This window comes from Purpureocillium takamizusanense, chromosome 2, assembly GCF_022605165.1.
Source record: "Purpureocillium takamizusanense chromosome 2, complete sequence".
NCBI classification, from domain to species: domain Eukaryota; kingdom Fungi; phylum Ascomycota; class Sordariomycetes; order Hypocreales; family Ophiocordycipitaceae; genus Purpureocillium; species Purpureocillium takamizusanense.
The window spans coordinates 1293486-1308859 of NC_063069.1; the positions used below are offsets into that span (position 1 = coordinate 1293486).

A 15374-nucleotide genomic window follows, 5' to 3' on the forward strand; every position below is an offset into this window, starting at 1 on the left:
AGTTAGTACCTGGGTATCCAAGGCACTGCAAGCGCGGGACCGCCCCGACATTCAAGCCGCTGGAAGGGCCTGTTGAATGTCCCGTCCCCCTCCAACTCCAAGTGCCCCCAAGTGCCCCCGCAATTCGGTTGGCGCCAGGCGGCTGTCGCGTGGGGCCTGGTGCTGCTGCTGCGCGGCACCGCATGGGCACTACGCACGGCAGTAAGGTACCTTGTAGTGCGCTGGACGCAAGCTCCTGTTTCGTCTCCATGACAGTGAGGCCAGACAAGACATCACCTCACCTCACAGCCGCCATCCACCAGCCCACCAAGCAGCTCGTCGAGTTGCCAAGGGGCTCTCCACTAGCCTCTCAAGCTTGCCACGAGTTTCGGTTCGCAGAATGAGGCGACGCCTTGGACCGGCCAAAGACCATTCGTGAAGATGTGGTCGTCGTCGGGGAGTGGCAAGAAGCCGGCACCTTCAGTGAGTCGCCGACTGCCCAAGCAGCGGATGCAGCGTGACGTGGATGCTAACAACGTCGCAGCCACAGGAGATGGTCCAGGTCGGTATGTCAAGACAACGATGCCCCGAGCGCGCAATTGGAGCTATTGCTAACGAATGTGCCCATTGCTCGTCCACAGATCGATCCGAGTACAAAACCCTCCCCGCCATGAATGCCCTCGGCCCCTCCGCTGACCGTCTACCAGTTCTGCCTCGCCGTTCTGGAGACCGACAGTGCGCGACAATGCCCCTAAGAGGAGTGTGACCAGCCCGGCGGCTCGCGATCCGAACCTCGTGGTCGGCGCAGCCTACTCCCACGCCGATATGCTCAAGTTCGACTCGCTGTACGTCGTTGCCCCGTCCCCTGCGAGACGTAACTGGCCCCTTCCCGCCTCTCTCGCGCAGTCGCTGATCCTCCGACCTCAGAAGCCTCTCGCGCCCCAAAACACCACCCTCTTCGTCTTCGTCTAGGGTCCGCGTCCACGAAGCCTCCCCGCCCGCGCGCCATTCGGGTCAGAGCTCCCCACCCTTCAAGAGCTACATCAACTTCCTCTCCAATACCAATGATGACTGGAAAGCCGACGAGGACGAGATGTTGGGATACGATGACGATGACGGCGACGACTTTGGGCTTCCCAGCCTGTCCAATATGAAGAGAAGATCCCGGCGCATAGCCAGTCAAACCACTCCGGACCCCAGCGCTCTCTCCCCTGCAATGGAGGGTCCGTTTGGATCGAAGAGCAGACGGCACTCCAACAGCGCCGACATTGCGATCGAGCGGCCAACCCCAGCCTATCCCATGCCGAAGAAGAGCGAGGGCAAAATATTACGACCGCAGTACAAGGAGATATTACGAGGTAGGGCGGTCGAGCCTGGGGAGCACAAGACGACGGAATGCTGACGAGCGTGCAGACCCGGCGAATTCGCTACACCTAATCAACTACCCCTCCGTTCCGTCCAACGCATCGGCCAAGGAAGCAGACGCAATAAACTCCCGAATAACCCGAATCAACAAGTTCAAGAAGCTGCTGCAGGCATCGGCTATCTCGCTCCCGGACCTTCGCTCGCTCGCGTGGTCAGGGGTGCCTGAGGAGGTCCGCGCAATGACGTGGCAGCTGCTCCTCAGCTACCTCCCCACCAACAGCGAGAGGAGGGTCGCCACGCTGGAGAGGAAGCGCAAGGAATACGTGGACGGAGTCCGGCAAGCGTTCGAAAGAGGCGGCACCAGCTCGGCGAGCCCCGGCCGCGCAAGAGGACTGGACGAGGCCATCTGGCACCAGATCAGCATCGACGTACCCAGGACGAACCCCCACATCGAGCTCTACAGCTACGAGGCGACGCAACGATCCCTGGAGCGCATCCTATACGTCTGGGCGGTCCGGCACCCAGCAAGCGGATACGTGCAGGGCATAAACGACCTGGTGACGCCGTTCTGGCAGGTGTTCCTCGGCCTGTACATTGCAGACAACAATATCGAGACGGGCATGGACCCGGGTCAGCTGCCCAAGTCGGTCCTGGACGCGGTCGAGGCCGACTCCTTCTGGTGCTTGACCAAGCTGCTCGACGGCATACAAGATCACTACATTGTGGCGCAGCCGGGGATACAGCGGCAGGTAGGCGCGTTGCGCGACCTCACGGCGCGCATCGACTCGACACTGTCGAAGCATCTGGAGAAGGAGGGCGTCGAGTTTATCCAGTTCAGCTTCCGTTGGATGAACTGCCTGCTCATGCGAGAGATAAGCGTCAAGAACACCATCCGCATGTGGGACACGTACCTGGTAAGGGAAAAGCTCTCTCCCCCTCCTCTCCCCGCCCTTGTCCTGCCGTCAAACGAGTACTGACCTGGTGCCCCCCTCTCCCCAGGCCGAGGAGCAGGGCTTCTCCGAGTTCCACCTCTACGTGTGCGCCGCCCTGCTCGTAAAGTGGTCCGACAAACTCGTCAAGATGGACTTTCAGGAGATCATGATGTTCCTACAGAGCCTGCCCACCAAGGCCTGGACAGAAAAGGACATTGAGCTGCTCCTCAGCGAGGCCTTCATCTGGCAGAGCCTCTACAAGGGCTCCGCCGCGCACCTCCAGAGCGGCCAGCCCAGCAAGCCCCTGCTGACAAACCTGCAGCTGTAGAGTACCTAAAACTGCCTTTTTCATTCCGCCGTCAATGGTTCTACTACGAGGACAGCGCGCGGCAACATGAGTCTACGCTAACATTCAGCCTGCGACGCGATGCGACGCGACGCGCAGGGAGCGGCTAGGGGACGGGAAACAGGCGGGGCGTGCACGCTTTGCGTGCGTGCGTGACGGATTCTCCCCACTTGCGTTCCGTACCTGGTGGATGGTGGTACTGATGCCGCTGGTGCGCGTAGGTAGTCCTACGTAGAGGGCCGCACCGACGGGTAAACCGGTGAGGCGGCGGGCAGAGCGGCAGTGCTTAGGTAGGAGGAGAATACGGAGTCTTGACAGATGCATGCATGCGTACCTGTGTGCCAGGCAGGGTGGGTAAAGGGAGGTTAGAGGCACGGGGGCAGGGCAGGCTACACACACACACACACACACATTTGATGACGGTCCGGATAGATGATGATACAGCAATTATGAGCATCCATGAGTCTCCCAGCTTTTGATCTATTTAGAAGATACCAGTGGTGGCACCAACCCAGACTGACCACCACATGTCCCATGCCCATACAAGTCGCCTCCATCTTGGGCGTCAACGCCCCCCTTCCTAACCGGAATGCCACAGCAGCGAGGCCGCTGCCGTGACCACAAAGAAAAGACAATGGCAACTCTACAGGGACCCGATGTTGGGAACACTCCCCCATCATTTCCAAGAAATACAATGTTGATACAAAAAAGGGGAGGTGGGCTGCCAGCCGAAGGTATACTGAGCCCACCACGGTAGCCAAACGAAAAACGCCCATTTGTCTGCCAAAGGGCGATTCCTTATCCAAAGCTCTTTCATATGCAACAATCGACCCAGACGCCATGCAAGAGAGGCAGCAAGAGAGAGTTCTTGCCTTCCCTCATGAACCATAAATCAAAGAAAAAGGGAAAGGAACGGTCTCCCCAACGCCATTTTCGCTTCCATAATCAACATGAATTGCTCTTCGTGAAACGCCGGCGCCGTCGGGATGGCGGAGAATAGATTATTAGGCCTTCTTGAGGTCATCGACATAGCCGAGGGTATGCCGGTTGTCGTCGCACACTCTCGCCCATTCGAGCAGCAGACGCCAGACGTAGAGGCGCATGTCCTCCCGACGCAGCACCTTCTCGGACCACTCGCGGCCCATCTCGGCGATGAACTGCGCCGCCGCGTCGCCTGGCCCGCCACCGTCGGCAAAGTATTCGAGCACAGGATACATGTCCTGGAAGGTGTTGTCGAGGGGCACGAAATGCACCCATGGGATTATGCGGTCGTCGTGCCACTCGGCGTAGACGGTAGCTTTGAGTGGCAGACTCGTGGAGCGGAGAAAGCCCCGGAAGCGGGCGCTGAACGAGTTGCCGTCGGCGTCGGGGAGAAACTTGTAGTTGTACTGCTTCTTCATGGGGATCTGCTCTGACAGCTTGAAGTAAGGCTGGAAAAAGTCGCACTCGTTTTCCGGGCAGAGATGCACAAAGGCGGTATCAGCGAACTGGCTGATCCAGGCGCCCAACTCCCCGCGTCTCATCCGGGGGCTGTCGTAGATGGCGAGAGACGGAAGCTCAAACGTCAACGGGCGCTTTGCGTCCGACTCGGCGCGGGCGATGGTCGTGGCGTTGAACATGTCGACAAGACGATGACGCTGAAAGTGATGCCAGGTGTGCTCCTTGGGTCGACCGCCGGAACCATCGCCTCGCCAGATGAGGCCGTCCTTCTTGCGCCCCCACGAGGGCCCATGGGAGTCACCGCCCGAGTAGAACTCATCCCGAGTCAGATACATGGCACCGGGGATAAGTATCTCGTTGTTCATGGGAAGCTTAGAGCCGCCGAACAGGGGTATCAGCTCCTCGGTGGAGGAGAGGCTGATGGGCTCGATAAAGGTGCCGTGCAGCTGGCGCAGGTGCGGCTGCAGGCAGGGGTCGGTCGCAGCGGTCCAGTTCTGGACAAAACCCTTGTACGAGTACGAAGGTCTGTAGTTTTGTGGGAAGGCGGCGGGCGTGGCCCAGTCGTCGATCTGCTTGACGCCATGGGCGGGGGTGCCGGGGCCGCACGTCTTGACGGCCAGGTCCCAGTACTGGTTGCTGGGCCCGAACCACTCCGGGTCGTAGGGATCGCTCTTGTCGTCTTCGAGGTGTTGGAGGCCGGTGAAGGTGGATTTGACGCTGGCGACGTCGGCCAGGGTCCTCTCCTTGCGCTCCTTGTCGACGAGCTTGGCGATTTGGTCGTGGGGGACGAGGATGCGGGACTCGTCCATCATGTTGACGGGCATGTCGACATCGGGCAAGTGTTGGGCGAATTCCTCGACGAGGGCGGTCCAGAGCTGCAGCCAGGGCACGCGGCCCTCGACGTCGCCGACGCCAGAGGCGGTGCCATTGCGGACCTTGACGACCCAGTGCCAGGCGTCGGCGCGGCGGCGGACGGTGTTGAGCTCGAGGGCCCAAAAGGGCGTCAGGTCCTTGTATATGCGGTCGAAATAGTCTTCGACGACAATGGCGTGGGCGTCCTGGGCGGCTTTGAACCAGGCGTCGAAGCCCGGGGGCGGGTGGCGCCCGCGCTTGGACCGGTATCTGGCCGCTGCGTCGGCAACGTCGTGGCTTTGCGCGGCCAACAGCTTTTCGTGGCGCAACTTTGCTTCGACCATGAGCTTCTTGATGGGGTGCTTGTGACCGATATCTAAGCCGACGGTGCTGCGCAAGCCGGCCATGTCCCACGACTTGGCATCGTGCCAGAGCATGTAGTTGGCGACGACGAATGCGACGAAGAAGGCGGCCGACAGGTACCGCACGACGAGGCGCGACGGCCAGAGCCGCGGGTCACAGAGCTTGAACATGGGGGGGACAGTGAGACTAGTAGTAGTAGTAGAGGATCATGAGGTGAAGAAACGCGCTGCCCACAATGACATGGGGAGCCGCGAGATCGCGAGCCTTGTTGGGCGAGAGAACGAAAGAGTGAGTGAATGAAGGAAGAGGAGGGTGAAAGGGGGGCAAAGGTAGAGAGAGTGACCGACGACGATACTACAGTACTAGCCTCGGGCGGGAGACGGAAAAGGATGATGGACGGATGGGAGGAAGGATGGGAGGCACCACACTTGCCACGGACGGGACCGGGGTCTGCTGCTGCCGTCCGTCCAGGCTTCCCGTCTCTACGAAGTATCTTCCTACTTGGCGGCGGCGGCGGTGGCTCGTCGTCCCGCAACTGGCAGACAGGACAGGGTACAACTGGCGTTGCACTACCTTACCTCCGTATCTCGTACAGCATGGCACAAGACGGGACAGTACAGTACCAAAGTATACTACTACTACTACCTTACCTGGTACTACGTCAGGCACCGTACAGTAAAGGTAATAAGGTACAGTAGGTACTGAAGGTACAGTACAGGCTATACGGTACGTACAGGCAAGGTGGGCTGTAAGCAGCAGCATTGTGGTATTAGTTACGGTAATGCCTTGGGGGAGGCTACTCGGCGCCACACACACAAGAGGAAGAAAGCAAAAAAAGCGGCGAGCACTTCGGCCGACGACCGCGTTTCCTTAGTAGGGGTGGGGGGGAGCGTGGGAAATGGCAAACAACGATGTCGAATTTTAGGCTGGACATGACTGACGGGGGAAAAAATCAAAGACCAAGCCAAGCCGAGCCAAAACCACTCCAACTAGACCAGCTCCGGTCCCCTGGTCCTGGGCGCTGGCGGCTCGCTGGGCCAATCACCTGGGCCCCTGTGTCCGTCTTGTTTCTGTGCCTGGAAACCAGTTGAGACTACGGATCAGAGACCGTTTTTGGCTGCAAACAGAAAACGGCCCGCGCGCCTGTTTCCCCCCCCCCCTCCCCCCCACTCACACTCGACTTGCCTGCGTCGTTCTCGTCTGCCACGCGTGCCGTCGCCGCTGCCGCCGCCGTCTGGAGGGGGGGAGGGGAGGTGAACTGCGCGCAGACAGTTTGCAACGTAGAATGCTCTACGTACGTGATCTACTCTTTTGCCGGGGTACCTTGGGTATCCGCAAGACAACGAAGCTTCGTACGTACGTACCTACATAGGTGGACCACCGCGCAATGCAGGGTGCCAAGATGAAAGTATAAAATGAATTGCGCATTAATAGTAGTGCGTACTCGCAATCGGTGCTCTACCGGCGACTTCCCGAAACAGCAACGATTCCTCCCTGGGGAGGGCGGCGCATACGTACGTCCGTACGTACATGCAAAGTGACAAAAGAGGCACAGGCGCACAGCTGATGAAGAGACCTTCTTGATGGGCTATGAAGGGAGGAAGAAGAGCTATACAGGTGGCCGAGAGAGAGGGAATGAGAGAGACCAGTGAAAGAGCTGGCCAACTGGGAGGCTGACCAACCCACAACACACACAAAGTGTACCAAGTACTCGTGCCTACAATAGGGAGGCTACTAACCGAACGTCGCCATCGCCCATCTACATCCATGGTGCCTGGTACAGTACCCAATTCCCGGGCCCGGGCGCATGAATTGCCCAAGAGAAGGCAGGAGTGAATATGCGGATGGGCCTGTCGTGTCCCAAGACCACCTAATAATACAGCGAGAAAGGGCTGGCTGGAATGAGCCCGAGGAGGAGCGGAGTGAACCTTGACGACAATGAACGGCATCAGATGGGTCGGCCGTTATTGTTATACGCGCATGGCATGCCCGCCCGTTGAACCAAGCCAAGGGAGAAGGAAAAGAACAATAATGAGAAGGGGCGGACAAAGAAAGCCCCTGCCATTCATCTCCAACCCCCCCAAAAAGCCACCCTATTAGTTATGCGAGACTCTCTCGTGTGCACTACGTATGTACTGTACGAAGTAAAGAAGCTCGCATCGCCATCAAGCCTACCTACCAAGTACACACACGGCCCGTGACGTTTGCTCTCTGCGACGTTGATGGAGCACGTGTGCCCAACACATCCTTATGCGGCGCTTGCCTGCTTTTGAGACCAAGTTTCAACGTGCATGGGAGCACAATTGTGTTGGTCGTCTGTACATTTTCTGCGTCTTATTGTTTGTCCGACACGACATGCTACCACGGTACTACTTCGTACCACGTAAGAGAAACAGTACCCATTTGTCTTCTTGCCATCGCCTAGATTGGGCGGTGCGTTCAAAGCACAACCTGTTAGAGTGCAGCATGTCACTGGTGATGATTGCAACGAACGGGGCGGCGTAACAACCGCAACGTCAATGCCACACCTCGTGTGATCGATCAGCCACACGCCTCCGAATACACATAGAATATAGCACGAGTCCCGAGGAATAAGTCGCCATCACGAATTGGCGCGCAGCTTCGTTGATGAATCATGGGCTGCCCGGAGCGCCTCCGGTCTGCAGGGTAGCCAGTACTCTCACCGCGAGCGCCCCACTCGGCTAATCCTCGCATCCACACGGGGCAAGCTAGCCAATCACAGCGTCGCCATTTACCAACCAGCCAGTGTTCTGGGGGAGGCGAATCCGCGGCGCTCCAGCAGCCGTCCTCAACGTCAACGAAAGAACCGCCGCACATTCTCCCTCACGCCGCCTCCGCCTCCCTCCCCTCCCCCTCCAGGCGTCGACGAAGTCGGTATCCGGCCCGCCACTGTTCTGTTCCTCCCTCCAGCACACACACGCGTGACGTCCGTCATGATGCTTCCGTCGACGAGGACAGCGGCCTCAATGGCCCTGCGAGGTAAAAAACCCACACCCACCCCGTCTCTTTCCTGGCCGGCCCGGTGCCGCGCATTGGGGAGGTCCCAGAGGCTGATGATCGAAGCAGCCAAGCCCGCAACTTCCCTCGTCCCCTTCCGAGCCGCCGCCGCCTTTACCGCCAGCTCCCGCCGCGATGCGAGCTCATTGACTCCCCACGGCGCCGGCGCCTCCGCACTCGCCAAGCCGCGCAAGGAGGTCCCTCTGCCGAGCGAGGAGGGCACCAAGGGCGTCATCCAATATGCGCTGTGCGTACACATCTGATACTACCCGTCCCAGCTCTTCCTCTCGGGGTTGCGTGTGTGAACGGGACAAAAAGTCGTGGGACTGACAGATTCGCGATGCGAAACAAAAACAGCACCTCGCTCGATGTCATCGCCAATTGGGCGCGCCAGTCCTCCCTCTGGCCCATGACCTTCGGCCTCGCCTGCTGCGCCGTGGAGATGATGCACCTCTCCACGCCCCGGTACGACCAGGACCGCCTCGGCATCATTTTCCGAGCCTCCCCCCGCCAGTCGGACGTGATGATCGTCGCCGGCACCCTCACCAACAAGATGGCCCCCGCCCTGCGCCAGGTCTACGACCAGATGCCCGACCCCCGCTGGGTCATCTCCATGGGTAGCTGCGCCAACGGCGGCGGCTACTACCACTACAGCTACAGCGTCGTCCGCGGCTGCGACCGCATCGTCCCCGTCGACATCTACGTCCCCGGCTGCCCCCCCACCAGCGAGGCCCTCATGTACGGCATCTTCCAGCTGCAGCGCAAGATGCGCAACACCAAGATTACCCGCATGTGGTACAGGCGGTAAAGTGAGAGAAACAGAAACCGCAGAAAAAAAACACACACAGGACATTGGGATGGGTGAGGAAAGGAGGGTGGCGCCAAATGATGTCGCGATATCCGAGGGTGACAAAGGTCGGTGAGGACGACGACCGCAATTACATGGAGGAGGAGTGAGCCCAGGCTGCAAACCTGGCATGGAACCGTTGGTGGCGGAGGGCGAAAGATGCAGCATCACGTTTTTCCTTTTGTTGGTCTTTCATTGCTCATCGGGTGTACACACACATACAGACAGACACACAGAGGGAGAGGGGGAGAGAGAGAGGGAAACAGACCACGGCGGGGCGCGTAGCGAAACCCGTGCTGTGCTTGTAGCAGAGGGTAGAAAACGCTGTACAACATTACTCCCTGAAGATTCGTTCCTCTCGCTGCCCTGCCATGCTCTGCCCGGTGACTTCTTTCGCACACGCCGTCATGTAGTATTACATCACTCACGTTGGGGTGAAAACCTGTAGCACATTTTTCAATGCCACCGAGAAGAGGTCTTGCAAGGGAACAAGAACATCAAAAGTAGCCGTCCTTTACTTGCAGTCACCAAGTCACTGCCCTCTCTCCATCCGTACCTCCCTTACACAGACATTCTCGCTGGCATACTTTCTCCAGACCCATGGCCCCCTCTCCCGCCTTCATCAATCGCCACGCGCGTCACAAGGCACATGTCTGCTTTGTTGCTCATGGCATAAAATGATTTGCTGCTCTCTGCTGGTGCATCCTTCTGCTTTCTGCCCGCTGATTCATACTAGTAACATCAACATCAAACAAGACCCGCCAGCGCCAAACGTCCCAATGTCTGCCGTCTCTGCCTCTTTCAACCAAAAGTGGAAACATGTTGTACCCAAACGAAAGTTTGTGCCGCGCAAACGCATGCTGATGGTCCCGGGGGAGAGTTATAGGACCGAGAGAGTGTGGAAAAGAGCTCCTCGACAGCCGGAGGGAATTACAGCAAGGGCGGGCATGTAAAGTCCAAACAACCTTCGTGAATGCTTTCCATGAGACAAGTGTACATTGCTCAAGCCGTCTACTCCTGGCCAAAGCCCATCGTCTCCTCCACCGCTATCGTCAGCTTCTGCTGCAGCGTTTCCATGTTCTTATACGGAGGCAGATCGATTCGGTTGAAACTAGACTTGGTCAGCAACGCACGCTACATATATCGAGTCCGCATAACTTACCAAGTATGTGCTTTGGGCAGATTGACCACTTCGCCCGCCTTTTCAATGGTGAAGCGTCTCGGGCCGTCACTACCCTGGAGATCCTTGAAGCCGTTGACCGGAATACGAGAGGTGCCTGTCGTGAACTGGAGTAGTCGAGACTTTTGCTCCCCATCCCACGACCGGACCGTCGTCCAGAAGTTTTGAATCACCTCGTCCGACTCAGTATAGCCACGGTAGTCCGTGTGCTTCTTCCAGTCGTCCACGTCGATCTCAGCAATGCCGCCAATGAGGAGCTCCAGCTCACGCTCATCGAAGACGTTGATGAGGTCCTGGGGGATCAGCTCCTGGAAACCTTCCTTGAACGCCTGGAACTGCTCGGCGATTCGCTTCTCGATGCGCCACTTGACCATCAGGTCCACGTACTCCTTCTTGTTCTCGTTGGTCACATCAATGTTTCGGCCGTTGGGGATGAGATCCTCCGTCGTCAAGACACCAAAACGCTCGTCTTCGGTCGAAAATGTCTGCTCTAGGATGCCGCCAGAAATGTCATTGTCTAACATCCACTGCAGCGAGCGGTGGAAGTCGGCGTCCACACCCTCCATGTCGGCAAGCGCCACGGCCTTGCCCAATACCATCTTGTACAATGCACCGATGAAGAAAGCGTCGAGGAATCGCCTGTGGAAGATGGCCAGGCCCACGACGCGTCCAATAAACTTGAAGTAATTCAGATGCTCGGGATTGATGCCGGAGTGGGGGTTGATCTGAAGTGTGTAGTTGTCGTGGGCTGAGTACTCGAACAGGCAGTAGAATGGGTTGAACATCTCGTGCGAAAGGAGGAAGAAGAACTCGCGGGACAGACCCCCGTAGTCCAGGCCATCCTCACCGTCAAACTTGATCATCAGTCGCTTCTTGAGGTCGGTGGGCGACTGGCGCGTGATCTCGGCAAACGAGTCCTCGAAAATGTGCGATCTCCGAACCTTGATGTGGCACTGTCCGCTGAGGATACGCATGGCCGGCTGCGACCGGAAGTAGATAAGCTTGCGTCTAAAGTCACGCTTATACTGAGGCACGTTCTGGTCGAGCGATGACGGCAAGCGCGGATCGTCCCAGGTCGTCGTCTTCGTGTTGTGGTCTACAAAGTAGACGCGGGCGGTGTTAGTCAGCCGCATCTCCCAGCCACTGGGAAGGGGCCCGAGTTGCGAAACGGGCTGCTGTTGGATTTGCCCGTTTGCGTTGTTCTGGCCCCCGTACATTCTGATGTACTGCTGACGGCGAGGATCGACCCAAGTCGTCGTGCGGGTGTTGTGGTCCACAAAGTATGGCCGTCCCTCGGGCGTCCAGCGCTGCTCCCAGCCGGGAGGCAGCTCGCCAGTGCCGGGGCTGGTGGCGCCTGTGTGCATCATGGTAGCGTTGCTGGCGTTGGCGGGCGTGGCGTTGCTCGTGGTCGGGCTGCCACCACCAGCCTGCCCGTTGCTCTGCTGCTGCTGCTGCAGAGTGGGCGAGCTGGTGCCGGTCCTATCTTCGGGCAAAGTACGGTTCTGGTGCCGCTGTCGTTCTACGGCCGTCGCAGCCTCTCGCTCTCCTCGCTGCTCCGCGGCGCCGCCGGCAGTGGGTCGGTTCCAGCTCGTGGTACGAGTGTTGTGGTCCACGTAATACGTCCGGCCGAGGTTGTCCTCGCGGCGCTCCCACCCTGCCGGGAGGCGGCCCTGAGTATCCTCGAACGGACTTAGCTGGCTTGTGGGACGCGACGAGCCGCCGTTGGCAGCCGAAGGATTGGGAGTAGCGCTGGCGCTGGCAGGATGATGGGGAAGGTTGACCTGGGCGCCATTGGCGATGGCGTTCTGCCCGGACATGGCGGACCCGGGTCTGTTATCTCCCACCGGCGCGGAGAGGTTCGACATGCTAGAGGCGCCAGGTGCCGTCAGGGTCGGGCGGCTGCTCGAGGCCTGTCCACCACGGGCGGGTGTGGTCAGGTTGCAGGAGAGGTTGATGATGAGCTTTCCGTGGACGACGAGATTGTCGGTCGACTTTTTGAGGTCTCGGGTGAGCATCTGGTCTGTACGAGGTACAACTGTGTCAGTCTGAAACATGGACGGCGGCAAAGCGAAATGCGGGCGGCGTGTCTAATTACCCTCTGCATCGGCGCCGAGGTCCGGCATGACATCTCCGACTCGAATATTGATGACGCCGAGAAAGCCCTGGTCCTTCTTCTTAAACTTCTTCTGGTCAAAGACTTGCACCGCCAGAATGCTGCCTTCGGTGGCGCGGCTATTGCGAAAAGTGTGCGTTAGCTCAACGTCTCTCGGACTGCATCGCCGTTGAACGGCATGAAACGCATCGACGAAGGGCAGAAGCGTACAAGTCAAAGCTTTCGTTCCAGTACGGGTTCAGAGTCCGCTTGCTGACCGTCGTCGTCTTGGTCTGCTCGCCATTGATGGTGGCGACGGCGAACGGGTCGGGGAAGCCTGCGTCGTCGTCGTCAATACTGTCGTCAATCCGTCGCGTCTCGCAGCGTGGCACGGTGCGCACGTGCAGACGGCTGGCTGGGGAAGCACGCACGGAAAACATCTCGCTTGTATAGTCCATCGGCGGCGATGACTGATGATGTCAGCTACGGGGCCCTGTCGCGAGGGAGGAAAGAAGGAAAGTATCGGGCGATGGCGGGGGGGATAGGAAACGTACTCGTTACGCGAAGGTTGGGCTTGCTGGAGGGCTGTTAGCATCATCAAACAAGAGGCGACGCTGTGTCTTGCGGCGGCGCCGTGCGTGATCGTGGTACTCACCCGGGCAGCCCAGCCTCGGAACGGGCGCTCATGTCGTCGTCGTGGGCGGCGATTCAACTCGGAGAACGAGTGAGGGGGAGCCCAGCGGAAGTCGAAGCACCACCCTTCCAGTCAGGCGGGGGCGGGTTTCTTGCCACGAGGCAATGCGCGACGGTTGAAGTGAAGCCCAGAAAAGGAGCAGAAGACGAGGCCGTACGCTCCTCAGGCACACGGGGAGATAAAGGGGGGTGGAGCTGTGAGGACGGACAGCTGCGACACGGAACCGTGACGACGAGGAGCGAAGGAAACGGGTACGGTAGTAAGCTGAGAGGGAAGTTGGTGAGGCTGTGCAGAGCGCAAGACGTGCCAGGCCCAGGCTCCCCGCTTCGGCCGGGGGTTGCGCTGGGCAGACGAACTGGCACTGCTGCTTGCTTGCTGGCTGGCTGGCTGGCTGGGAGGGGTCTGGGCACGTGACGGCGTGGCGGGGAGGGGACGGGAGAGGAGAGGAGAGGAGGAGACAGACGAGAGGAGGAGGAGAAGGAGGAGCTGGAGGAGGCAGGTGAAGAGGGTGACAAAGCCGAGGCCGTCGACTCTCTCGAGTCCAATCGAGTCCAGTCTGGTGCAGCCCAGGGTGCGTGCCGACGCAAATTGGGGCGGGTGCTGCAGCGGCCGAGCTGGGGAATTTTTTTCTTCTTGTCTTGATGTGAGCGGCCGACGGGCCAGCCTATCTAGGTACGGGCGTTGTTGATGTGAGGTGAGGGTGAAACCGCAGCAGAAGCCAAAGAACGCCCAGCGCTCATCATCCATGGGGCCCGGCTTCGTTGCATGAGATGCGCTGGAACTTTGGTTACGGGCGGCACGGAACCCGACACCACCACCTAGGCAGGCTCGTTTGTCAGGGCACCTCCATCATCAGCCAGTGGCCCAACAGTGCAGTGCCGCCCGCCAGGGTGCTCGCGGTGGAGGCCCGGCGCTAGTAGAGCGCTGCCCGTTCAAGGTTCCAAGGTTCCCGGGCACGGAGGATACCTTCAATAGTACCTTACCTACAGGTAGTAGCTACCTAGTAGTAGATGGTACCTTACGAAGCAGGTGTTCTAGGTTGGTCCCAGCTAGGGCACCTTTACGGTTTCCCATCAGGCGTGCGTAGCCGAGCTGGTGGAGCGGCCGGCCTCCATGGCTGGGTGAGGTGGTCAGCAAACAACCTACACCTAACAAGCGACCTGGAACAGTCAACGGCGATGGAGGCCACCCTGATGCCTGCCAGCCAGCGGCTTGACGGCACTGTGGGGGGTGGAGGGGAAGCGCCCGTCTGGAGTGATCAATCTGATGGTGGAGGAGGGGCCTCGCCCGCTGGACGATGGGCGGAGATGCTGGGGCTGCCAGCCCAGCGTGTGCGCGCGCCCCGTCAGTGGCATGGATGCCATCCACCCATCCACCGCGACGGCATCCATCCGTACTGGATGGCGCCAGAGAGCCATGCACGAATCACGGCCCCGCGGCGCGGCTTCGCGGCACGCCTTCCATGCGCCTCCCTGCCCCCCCCGTCCCCTCCCAATCCATCCTCGCCGATCCACTAATAATCATTGAGCTCGCTCGAGCCTGCCCAGAACGAGCAACAAGAATGGGAAAGAATCCGTCTGTTGTCTGTTCTTTCGTTCTGGCGTCGCGGCATCGACACGCTGGAGGGAGCTTCGGGTCGTACTAGCCCACCCCTATTACCTACCTGCAGGTCTCTACTCTCGGAGCGCGTGCGCCGTGACGGGACAGCAACGCAACCTTTCAAGCAGCGTGCTTCGTAACAACCAATATCGGCTTGCCGGGGCCCGTTTCGAGAAGACGACGTCCGCGACAGACACGGTGTCGAAGGAAGGAAGCTGTCGTCTCGGCCTCTGCTGCCAGCCTACTACCTTAGTACTATAGGTACCTTGCCTACCTTATCTACTAATGTACCTATAGCAGTACTGCCTCAAGTACGTACTTGGCACTTCAGGCTGGCATTGATTTTATGTTGACGGGATGGAGGCCGAACGTGCGCGGGCCCAACGCGCCGCCGGACGATGGCTTCGGCCGCAGCCTGCAGGGCATCACCATCGGCGCGCAGGCCTCCAACCGCCCACACCCCGCCTCCCTGCCCCCCGGTCTCCGTGTATTTTAGGTTCCTTCAGAGTTCCCAGGTTATAGGTCCCCGATCAGCATGACGCGCCGCCGTGACGCCCTTTGCGTTTTTGGAGCGTTTTGACGCTGCCTGTACCGGGGTCCCCCCTCTTCCGGGGCGTCCCTCGAGGAACCGCCGCCATCGCCGGCCGGTTCGTGCTGCCTGAGTACC

At 59.4% G+C, this 15374-nt stretch overlaps 4 protein-coding genes across 5 annotated transcripts; 2 read left to right on the forward strand and 2 right to left on the reverse strand.

The window, feature by feature from the left end:
- Nucleotides 1–237: 237 nt before the first annotated feature.
- Nucleotides 238–3092, forward strand: GYP1 (GTPase-activating protein). 2 transcript variants are annotated; one of them, XM_047983214.1, is made up of 7 exons: nt 238–462; nt 524–545; nt 621–630; nt 687–824; nt 907–1337; nt 1393–2258; nt 2344–3092. In XM_047983214.1, the coding sequence occupies exons 1-7, from the start codon at nt 421–423 to the stop codon at nt 2602–2604; spliced, it is 1770 nt and encodes a 589-aa protein (XP_047839184.1). In that variant the 5' UTR covers nt 238–420; the 3' UTR covers nt 2605–3092. The 2 variants fall into 2 exon arrangements, with proteins under 2 accessions (XP_047839184.1, XP_047839185.1); XM_047983215.1 differs by having other exon boundaries at nt 621–824.
- Nucleotides 3064–5682, reverse strand: JDV02_002212 (uncharacterized protein). Its single transcript, XM_047983216.1, has one exon. The coding sequence runs from the start codon at nt 5445–5447 to the stop codon at nt 3627–3629; it is 1821 nt and encodes a 606-aa protein (XP_047839186.1). The 5' UTR covers nt 5448–5682; the 3' UTR covers nt 3064–3626.
- A 2394-nt stretch (nt 5683–8076) lies between these two features.
- Nucleotides 8077–9428, forward strand: JDV02_002213 (uncharacterized protein). Its single transcript, XM_047983217.1, has 3 exons — nt 8077–8277; nt 8365–8542; nt 8653–9428. Exons 1-3 carry the CDS (start codon nt 8232–8234, stop codon nt 9101–9103), a joined length of 675 nt encoding a protein of 224 aa, XP_047839187.1. The 5' UTR covers nt 8077–8231; the 3' UTR covers nt 9104–9428.
- A 178-nt stretch (nt 9429–9606) lies between these two features.
- Nucleotides 9607–13869, reverse strand: RSP5 (HECT-type E3 ubiquitin transferase). The gene is made up of 7 exons (XM_047983218.1): nt 13070–13869; nt 12969–12991; nt 12846–12884; nt 12646–12751; nt 12418–12554; nt 10305–12342; nt 9607–10253 (listed from the first exon to the last, which is right to left on the reverse strand). Exons 1-7 carry the CDS (start codon nt 13099–13101, stop codon nt 10154–10156), a joined length of 2475 nt encoding a protein of 824 aa, XP_047839188.1. The 5' UTR covers nt 13102–13869; the 3' UTR covers nt 9607–10153.
- Between the last annotated feature and the right edge of the window lie 1505 nt (nt 13870–15374).